This window comes from Salminus brasiliensis, chromosome 14 (assembly GCF_030463535.1).
Source record: "Salminus brasiliensis chromosome 14, fSalBra1.hap2, whole genome shotgun sequence".
NCBI lineage: Eukaryota > Metazoa > Chordata > Actinopteri > Characiformes > Bryconidae > Salminus > Salminus brasiliensis.
This window is the reverse complement of record NC_132891.1, coordinates 32,943,638-32,954,647: the sequence shown is the minus strand read 5'-3', so window position 1 is coordinate 32,954,647 and position 11,010 is coordinate 32,943,638. Positions and strand designations below refer to the sequence as shown.

At 45.5% G+C, this 11,010-nt stretch overlaps 1 protein-coding gene across 1 annotated transcript in view; it reads left to right on the top strand.

Moving 5' to 3' along the window:
* The first annotated feature begins 1,146 nt into the window (after positions 1-1,146).
* Positions 1,147-11,010, top strand: part of ghrhrl (growth hormone releasing hormone receptor, like) — a 49,169-nt gene continuing 39,305 nt past the window's right edge. The window contains exon 1 of the mRNA XM_072697346.1: positions 1,147-1,214. Within this exon, the coding sequence (XP_072553447.1) occupies positions 1,173-1,214 (42 nt within the window). The 5' untranslated portion in view covers positions 1,147-1,172. The remainder of the gene's footprint in view (positions 1,215-11,010) is intronic.

The following is an 11,010-nucleotide window of genomic DNA, read 5'->3' as shown; positions in this document are numbered from 1 at the left end:
TGAGTTTGAGGGATTTGGGGATTTAGCGACCTCTCTGGTGAGGATGTGTACGTGCACTTGCTATGTGAATTTTTGCCTCTTTTTTTAAATATATAGGGCCCTATCTTACGCCCTACGCAAGGAGGGTTGCGATGCTCACTGCTATCTTACACCCTGCCAACAGTGTATTTTTACGCCTTCCGCCTGCATCATTTAAATAGCGGCGATGCTAATGAATATATCTATGCCGATGGGTGCGGTGGTCTCGAAATGAGGTGTGGTCAGGTCTTCTCAGTTTCTGGTGTATTGCTATCTAGGTGCACCACTGACTGAAAACAACCTAGGCAGACGTCAACAATCAAACGTTCGTTGCTATCTTGACAGTGACGCAACACGCGTGTATCCCCGCTAGCACACATGGACCACCCACCCCCATGCTTAACAGTTGGAGAGGTGCTCTTTTCATGCAGTTCTGCAACCTTTTAGACCACTCTGCTGTTGACCACATGTCTTACTTTCAATCTTTGGCCTTGTATTTTACACCCGAATGATCCAGAAAAGGAGGAGGAATTCATTAGGCTAGGTAAAAACATTCATTAGGTAAATGCTAGATAAGTGGTCCTCAGCCCTCCTCCACCTAACATGAGCCATCTGGCCTTCCTCCTGCATTAGCCAGCAAGCTAAGGAGCTAGGAGAAACATGTCCAAGAGGCTTCCCCTTAAGTACCCACCCTTAAGCGCTAGCAGTTTTCATCTCCCACCTTTAAAGTACAACATCAGTGGTGGGGGTGGGGGTGTTAGGGGTGGGGGTGTCAGGGGTGGGGGTTCTTGTCCTTTAATCTAGGAAATAGACTCTAGAGACTGCGTCTGCTGCATCACTATAGGAGGTGAGTAAGTAGCCGTGTTTAGAGGAGATGGTACAGTAGTGGTGGTTCTCATTTCGTCCGGAATGTCTCTTTAATTATTTATTTATTTATTTATTTATTTATTTATTTTTACTGTTTTTTTGCTGCTATTTGACAGAATGAGGGGGGAAACAAAATAGCAAAGGAAAGGAAATCATAGAATCAGCCCTGTTTCAAAGGGGACAGGGACAACCCTGGCCAATCCCAGTTTAGGGGGCCGGGCTTATTCAGCTGTGAGCGTGTGGAGGACGGCGGCATGAGCAGAGCAGTGGTTCAGACAGGCAGCAGCATGAGATCCATCAGTGTGTGGATCCTAGCATCCATCACCACAGTGAGTACTCCCGCTCAGCCTGCTCTTCTTCTCCACAGCCTTTTTTTATGATTATCATTTTTACCATTACTTACATCCTCGTGTCCCTTTTTTTTTTTCTCTGAGCGATACATAGATGCAGAGCAGTGTAGAGTAATTAGTGTTAATTATATGTACTTACTTAAAGCCGTGCTGTGTTTATACTTTCCTGTGTGTCGTCTAATGCTGATTATTTTAATAATAATAAGCAAAGCAGGTGGAAATTAATCTTCCAGATCATTTTTTTTTAGTCCTTACCATTTCTTACCTGATTTCCTTCTGTGTGTAAGTCTGCTTTTCAGTCAGTTCTGGTGGTCCGGCTCAAGCTCGAAGCATGATCCCTCCACCCCCATGCTTAACAGCTGGGGAGAGGAGTTTTTTTTAGGCAGTTGACCACATGCAGGGGCATTTCTAGACTACTTGTTGTAATGGGACACACAGAGAATTTAGAGAGGCACAGCTGTACCCCTCTGCTTGCCTAATAATAATAATAATAATAATAATAATTGTAAATATTTTTAGTAATATTAATAATACTACAAATGTTAAATACTGCTATTAGTAATTATTAGTATTATCATTGTTGTTGTTATTATAATATTAGTAACGCATTAAACGTTCCCTTTGATATATTGCCTTTATCTAGGAGCTCATTTTGCTAGCTTGTGTTAGCAATGCTCCTTTTACTAGCTAGCATAAATAAAGCCTATGCTAACGTAGCTGATGCCTTTGCTAGTTAAGTTAATGCCTCTGTTTCAGTGGGCTAATATGTATATTAATAGGTTCTATGCATATATAGCGATGATAGCTATGAGCTAGCATTACCCAGTCTGTTGTGCAGTCTTTTAAATATTGCACTGGGATACCCATATTTTCCAAGTAGGACATTTCTGGAACTGGAAAGCCCCCATAAGCCGGATTTCCTACTCAGAAAGTTGGGAGAGCCTCACCAAAGTAGTGGATGGAGCACCACCAACCATCATTCCAGAGAGCACAGCTCTCCCACTGCTCCACAGCTCAATGCTGGGGGGCGTTAAACCCCTCTAGTCATGGTGCCAATGGGTTCATCTAGGTTTATCTTCTTCAGAGAGTCCTATTACTATATTGGCAGTACTTCTCTACAGGGACTAGACAAGCTGTGTGTGTGTGTGTGTGTGTGTGTGTGCATTTGCACATCTGTGTCAGCAATGGGTGCAACTTTAAGTAGGTGAAGGCATTCATTAGAAGGGGTGTCCACAAACTTTGGCACTGTGAAGTTATGCAGTGTGCTCTGTCCATCATAGCTATGCTGTAAACCCAGGCCTGCCCAAGAGGGACAGTTTGTGGTCTAGCCTTCTAATTAACATCGATTGCATTCGTTAGTCTGAAGTGGGCTGAGGGGTGCTAAACTAATTGTTTTAACTCAAGCATAGGCATGCCAGCACCTTTTTTAGCCTGGCTGATCTGACACAGGGTCACTGTGTTTTCACCTCCATCTTTCACTGCGTAAATTTCACTTTCCATTACAATCATAATGAATAACAGTCTGAAAGCTGTCGTTTGAATTAATGCTGCGTTCTGAATGCATTAGCTGCTCTGGTCTGTAGAGGCCATGCTTTTCTATCCACACCCCTGTGACCTTATACCCAATGCCACTGACCTTTTTTTGTTTTTCCTTCGCATAATTCGAAGGAATTTTGTGACAAAAGTATAGGGACACATACTCATTCATTGTTTCTTCTTATTTAAAACATATTAAAAAGAGCTTATCCTGCTTTTCTTAGAGTAACTGTCTCTACTGTCCAGGGAAGAAGGCTTTCCACTAGATTTTGGAGCATTGCTTGAGAATCTGATTGAATTCAGCCACAAGAGCGAGGCTTAGTGAGGTCAGGATGTTCACCGGATGATGATCACCACCCCACTTCATCATCCTCAACTCCTCAACTCCTCCCATCCAGAAGTACTGGATGGAGCACCGTCATCCATCATTCCAGAGAACACAAGTTCTTCCACTGCTCCACAGCTCAATGCTGAATCCACGTTGAATTCAATCAAATACTCACAGCAATGCTCCTCCAAAATCTAGTAGAAAGCCTTCTTCCCTGGACAGTGGAGACAGCTACTCCAATAAAAGCAGGATAAACTATTTTAATACCCTTGATTTCGGATGAAACAGTGAATGAGCAGGTGTCCCAATACTTTTTGTCACTTAGCAGGCATTTAATAAACCAGGTAGCCATCCATCAGTGCTTGCAAGTAATCGACAGAATCTGCTCCTTTGTCTCTTCCATTACACTGGGATTGAAACACTGACTAAGAGGTTAAAGCAGCTGCTGCCAGCTTTAATTTGAGGGCATTTACATCGCTTCTGAATGAACCACACAGGAATGACAGGTCTTCTATATTTGCCCTTTTCAGGGGACCGTAAGTAATTGGGAACATTAACATAACCATATAAAAATGTCATGTTTTGTACGTGAGGAATCCTTTGTCATCGGTGACTGTCTGAACTATATGGAACCTCTGATAGCTTCCATAATGATGCTCTGTCAGCCCTGGAACGAAGCTATTTTCAGTTCCTGTCTGTTTCAGGGCCTTGTCTGCATTAAGTGAAATGTTTGCTCCGAGGAGCTGGCAGGGTGACTTGACTTGGCCAAGGCGAGAACACTTCACGTATTGGCTCTGAAAAAGCCATTACTTGCTTGATCTGTGTGTTCGGGATTACTGGCCTGCAACAAGGTGAATCACTGTCTACTGGATTTAGGCACTGGGTTTCAGCAGAGTAGTTTAGAGGCTTCTGGTAACTTCTGCTGCTGCTGTCAACTGACAGGACATTGATAAAGACAGGAGTAAAGACGATGCCATTGTGTTTCATAGATGACGTGGTTTGAATTTGGATCAGATCATTTAGGCCGCGTTCACACAGTAGGTAAAAGTGGCCCGATCCGAGGCAAATGGGACTCGCCATTCGCTGAGGAGAAGGGAGAATGGACGACAGCAGTGAGGGAGGTGTTTGGAAAATATTAGGGGGCGTATCTCTGTTCACACTAAATTAGAAGGCTCATATTTTGCTAGAAATTATAATAGAAAATATTAAAGACACGGCTGAACGTGGCCACAGGAGGGCGCTGCTGCAACGTCAAAGGAAAATAAAAAGCTTAAAAGCAAAGTTTAGGGCTCAGCATGTGGCTCAGCGGTCTAATGAGTTCCTATCCCGAGCCATGCCGCTTTGCCATCAGCAGCCGGAGCCTGAGAGAGCACAATTGGCCGCGCTCTCTCTGGGCGGGTAGATGGCGCTCTCTCCCCTCATCAGTCTTAAGCGATGTTGGCTGGCACAGGTGAGGCGACTGGCTTTACATATATTGGAGGAGACGTGCTAAGTCATTACCCTCCTAGTGTCGGGAGCGTCGCTAGTGCTAAAGGGAGCACCAAACTGGGAGAAAAAGGGAAAAGTAGAGACCCAAGAAGTGGGCGTGGCCAAATAACAGGCCCTTTTTAGAGCGAGCTCGAACTCATTCTCAGTTATAAACCCAGCTGTCGGCCCCCAGAACTCATGATAGCTCCTGTGATGCTGGCGAAAATAAACCGAAAACCTGCGGGAAGACTTTTCTACATCTTCTGCCCAAGCTCTAAAACAAACCCCCTCATCTGTTAAACATGGTGGTGGCGGTGTTCTGAAATCTGCAGGAAGAATTTTCACACCCACAGTTGGTCTGCTGTGGTCCGAATCAGTCGACGAGTTCCAAACGCACCAAAACAAGTCATCTAGAACTAAACCACGCCTAGAACGTTCTCTCCACCTATTGGTCAGACCTGTCTGGGGCGGGAGCCAGAACGTAAATACAGGAATAAGGTCCTGTGTTCTGGACGAGTGCTGCAGATTTTTGTGCAGTTTAATACAGAGATTTGTTCAGAGCTGTAGTAACGTTAATAATCTGCGCAGTATACCAGGGTAATGAGCTCATGAGTGTAATTTCCAGTGGTTTATGAAATTGTATTGAATGTTCTGGCTTTCAGAACGTATTACCATGTCTAGGTTCATGCTAATGTCTCTCCCTGTCTCATCTGTTACTCCTCTGCCTCCTTTATGGCGAAATGAGTTATCATGTCCCTTGTCCCTCGAGATGTCGCTGTGGGGTTTGGAGCACCGGTTTCAGCCCACTTCTTTCTCACACAAGCCATTTCGCATTCCCCGGCCCATCATAACTTTTTGCAACCTACACAGAAGTATTTGGGATTTTAATGTGCCAGGCTGGCAGCGACGTAAAGTGCAGGGCAGATGGCGCCTCACAAAAACATGAGCTTATATGGGAACAGATCGGCACATGCAGTGATTTTAGTGAGAAGCCCCTGTCTGATGAATATGTAACCATGCGAAGAACCCTCTACGCTTTTAACGCACACTCCTTAAAGCCCCTGAGAACCTACATCTGAGTTTTCTTTCCAATCAACTCAATCTGCCTCCTTAGGACCCCAGTGTAAGGCCCCAAAGTCTAATCAATGTCTGCTGTACTGCATAGTGAATTCTGAGGTCTAAGGACATTTTATAGGACGATTTCAGAGCAGGGGGCGTCATCTACCCACCCAGAGAACAAGGCCAATTGTGCTCTCCCTGGCTACGGCTGCTGATGGCAGGCAGCATTAGTCTGTTAAGCAGCATTAAGCTGTATAGCATTGAGAGTTTTCTTATAAGCAAGGGCATAGAATTGGGTAGGGACAGTTGGGACGTTTCCTGATTCAGGAAGGGAAGAACGATTCCGGAGGCTGTTATACGGAGGAACTGGTGGCAACCCGAAATGCTAGCGTGTGTTTGGCGATTAGCGTAGTTTGGTGATCTGCTATAAAAAGAAAGGTGGACACCAGGAGCTCAACAAAGCCTTCAGTGTTTTTGCTCTCTGTTCATATATGGCTGCATCAGGTGACAGAAACAACCCGAGCGTGTAGCAGCTCAGACAGAGGAGAGGCAGGTGGAAAGGCAGGGTCCCAGGTAAGGTCGAATACTGACATGCTGATGTGCTGGTAGTGAGATTCAGTGTTGTGACAGATGTTAGGCTGATGATGAACAGCGGTTCGTCAGTGTGTGTATGAAATGAGAGCTCTGAGTAGGCCCATGGCGTCTCACTGTTCATATGGCATGTGCACACGTATGCTAGTTTATCAGGGGACTGAAGCTAGCAGCTGCCAGGCAGTAATTAGTATTAATTAACATATTTTCTGGAATTCAGAATAGACTGAAAACCTAAATGTCAATCCTTGAATATCGTCTTTTTTCAATTTTTAATTTCTGCCTGCTTAGATGTTCTATCACGTAGTAGAGACAGCTAGCTGAGATGCTACCATATCGATAAATAGAGGCTCTAGATGAGATAAAATCACGGTCAGAGGTATATCATAAATGTAAAAAGCCTCAGCTTCCCCGGCGCCCCCTGTGGACTGCTTTTATGTCCCCACCGATGTCAAAATCAAACCTAGGCCTTAATTCTTATTATAAGAACATATAACATATAGACCAGACTGGTCTACCTCAGCATACACTGCAGAACTCCCAGTTCCACTCTTCATTTACACACTACACATCAACAATGAAGTGTAATCTTTGAGCTCAACAGTAGTGACGCTGTGTTTACATCGCTAAATAAAAGCGCTTATACGTCCCTCGGCTCAGTAAAGAGAGAGACCTACGGGAGGAAGTTGGGGCCAAACTTGGTAAGATGATTAATTTGCGTAAAAAAAAGTTAACAGCGTTAAAGTTTGCTGGTTAATCTTGTGTGTTAATGCGTTAACGTTAACAGCACTATATAAATACATCATTATTTGGTAGTATCCTTTACTAACTTACTAAATATTAGCCAAAATTTATTAGCAAAAATGTTGCTATGGTGGTATCTCAAGTCAAGTCAAATGGGTTTTTATTGTCATTTCAACTACATACAGAGTACACAGTGAAACTAAACAACGTTCCTCCAGGACCATGGTGCAACATAGACACAGTGCATACAGTACACAAGTGCAACACAGTACAAGTGCAGACAGACAACACAACACAGTACAGACAGAGGATAATAAATAATTAGGGGTAGTGTGCAAATTATGCAATGTGCAATAAATATTGAGTCCAGTGAGGTAGTAAAGTTATTAGTGCAAATTGCTTCCCATACTGTCTGGGGTAAATGGTTGGTGTATGAGAGAGAGAGAGAGAGAGAGTGTGTGCATGGAACAGAAAAACATCAGTCTCTGGAAACACATAAGAAACACATAAGAAACACATAAGTCTGAGAGTTGAGGAGTCTGATGGCTTGGGGGAAGAAGCTGTTGCAGAGTCTGGTCATGTTGGACCGGATGCTGCGGTACCTTCTTCCTGATGGCAGGAGGGAGAACAGTCTGTGTGGAGGGTGGGTGGAGTCTTCCACAATGCTGCTGTTGCTTTGCGGATGCAGCGGGCAGTGTAAATGTCCATGACGGAGGGGAGAGAGACTCCGATGATCCTCTCAGCTGTCCTCACAATACGTTGGAGGGTCTTGCGGTCAGAGGCTGTGCAAGTCCCAAACCAGGCAGTGATGCAGCTGCTCAGGATGCTCTCTATGGTCCCTCTATAGAAGAGGGTGAGGATGGGTGGAGGGAGACGGGCCTTTCTCAGCTTCCGGAGGAAGTAGAGACGCTGCTAGGCTTTCTTGGCTATAGAGCTGGTGTTGAGGGTCCAGATGAGGTTCTCCGCTAAGTGGACACCAAGGAACTTGGTGCTCTTAATAATCTCCACAGAGGACCCGTTGATGCTGAGCGTTGATGTCGAGCTGGTTTAGCTGATTGACCTAATCTGCATAGGCTATATTAGAGTTTATATAGAGGTTGCTGGTATAGCTGGTCTACAAGCATGATCAACACGACCAAGCAAGACCAAGCTGGTGGAGCAGCATGACCAAGTCTGACCAGAATCCACTATGCATAGGGTATGTTTTTGTCTAAATGACCAGCTTTTCAACCACCTTGACCATCAAAGCTGGTCTTGAGCTGGATCTTTACAGCAGGGCTTTGGTTGTCCCATTTCCATGGCAGCAGGGTTTTTCAGCATATGGGCTCTTTTTACGATGTAATGCTCTCAAAGCGAACGTCTCCGAACATCCAGTGTGAGCAGGTCCATTTGTGGCAGCTGCGCAGAAATCGTTGGATGACATAAGCAAGGAGAAATGCAAGCCTTGAGCACCATCTGCTCAATGAACCAACAGCCCGCGACCCTCTCTCAGGATAGGGGTCAGTTAATGGAGCTCTGTCCCATCGTGTAAAATGAAGCTGCGCGGGTTGCTTTGCGAACGGCCGGCCCAGGTAACAGGTGGGGGCGTATCACACAGGTGCGCTGCCAAGCATTTGTTCTCTATCTCTGTATCTCTCTCTCTCTTTATCTCTCTCTCTCTTTCTCATTTTGCCCTCCCCACTATCCTGCCATTCAGTTTTCCCCCCATTAGAGCTGAGTGCCGTGATTAGAGAAGTGAGAGGTGGGAAAAATGGAGTCTTTTATAGGCCTGCTTCGCGTTTTCAGACGCTTCAGCCTTTTCATCCTTTCTTTTTCGAGCATTTTGATGCATCCTGGCAGCCCGTTCTCACCGGACAGGAGCCTTTCAATCTCCCGCTGATGAGAAAGAGATGCAAAATAACACCCTTGTGCAGGCTCCACACCGTTTCCGAGAATAATGAAAAATGGTTCCTGGAATGAATCCCTGTTGGCTCTCGGATGGCAGCATGTTTGAGAGGACTGGGTTAAAGAAGCGACTGTTAAGCAAATGCATTTTTCGCTTCAGTAAATTTCCGATTTGCTAAACGGGGATCAGCCGTGACCAAATGATTTCGGTAACAGGCGTTCAGACTAAGTGGAACTGTGGTTTTGAGGTTGTGAGCAAAATCCTGTGAAGTCCCATGAAAGCAGCTTGAAAGGGCAGTGGGGTCTGGGATGCCAGACTTCACTGTTGAGCCTTCCGGAGCCGTCATGGGCCTAATTCTGGGGAACACTGACGAGGGTCAGGGAGGTTCCTACCGGATGACCTCTGTGGAGAGCTTGGGATGTAGTGGGTTATTAGAGTGAAGATGAGGGGAAGCTTACATGTGACCTTAATTGTTAACTGTCTTAACTTAACCTGTGATAGCCCATGAGTGACTGGCATCAGTAGAAACATTCGGGGGCCAGGTTCACAGACCACAGAAAGCCGCCCCAGGCCCGGACCCCTGGCCAAAACACTTCTGAGTCCGCCTTCCTGTTTCGCCTCACGATGTGGTTCCCATAAGTTAAGACTTGGACGTCATTTTGGTAAAAAGGACCACGCCCTTAACCCCTCCTTCTCTAGGTCTTCATGCCCTTTACTGTACCCACACCTCATAGTCTATCCCCATCCGAATGTCAAGCGCCAAGCCCACCTCCTACGATGATGGAAAGATCGTTTCATCAGCAGCCAGAGCTCGAGAGAGCACAATTGGGCGTTTGCTAGCCGGTCATCAGAGCTGCGTTTTCTACGAGAGCGCTAGGTGCCTGGCTTTGTTGCATCAGTGACAGCTCGAAAAGAGCCGGCGGCTGGTTGCGAGTGTGTTGAAAAAGTCGTGTGTCAGTCCTCAACCTCTCAGTAATCTCAGGGGGCATTATATCTGAAGGGGGAGAGTCCTGACGTGTGGTTGGGGTAATTGGTCATCTAAAAAACTAGTGTGACTCTTAAAAATCAATGCTAGCTCAATCTTGTGCATTTTTTAGGGCCTTGCCTAAGGGCCTAGCAGCGGCAGCTTAGCGAACGTTGCTATTAAACCCACAACAAACGTTTTAACCACTAAGCCACTTTGTTGTCCCCAACTCATGGCAAACAGTAATGTCCAAACCATGGTATAAACCGAACAGTGACGTCTGTGTACCATTAAGGGTTCTATATAGAGCATCAAAAAGGGTTCCAGGCTTGTTATGGAGTCATTTGAGCACTAAATATGACCTTTTGCTCAGTCAAAGTTTATTGATTGAGGTTGTGGGTTCAATATCCACGTCTGCTAAGCTGCCACTGCTGGGACTTAAGCAAGTCCCTTGACCCTCCCTTCTTCAGGGATGCTGTAGCATCGCTGACCCTGCGCTCTGACCCTGACTTCCTAAGCTGGGATGTGAATTCCATTGTAGTGTGTATAATGCATAAAGTACAATGGTGATCGAGGTTGCATTTGTGCATCTGTACGTAACACACACACACACACACACATAAGGCTGCTTTAGCTTTAATACACACAAATAAGGCTGCTTTAGCTGCTTCAGCTGCTTTAGCAATGACACACGTGTTTTCATCATCTACGCTATTGCTGTTATTTATTTAAGTGTCCAAAGCAAGCATCCTTCTTGTGCGTCGACAGCAATGACAAGCGAGAGAATTTAGCAGCAGGCTTTGCTGGCTTTTAGCACGCTGTCTCCATCTCCCCCGACCCTCCGAGCGAATGGAAAGGATTAGCAGAAATTGCAGTGCAAAGTGGCAGGATATCAATTCAGGCTCCATATTGATCTTCCCCTGGTTTGTCTTATGAGCCTCTCAGGACTGGGGTGTTGGGAAATAAATGACCACAGAGTCCTGTTTTAAGTACAGTTTCATAAACAACAACAACAACAACCAAAAAACTGCACCAAGACATCACTGCAGTCTCGCATTGTTTGTTTGAGAGGTTGAAGCACATTAGTGCCAAAAGCCCTCGCCTTTTTCATTCCCCCCATCGCACCCCGCTAAACCCAATTAGCAGAAATCACCGGCTAAGTGTGGTAATCAACAGCACTGAAAGAAGTGCATGTGTGTGT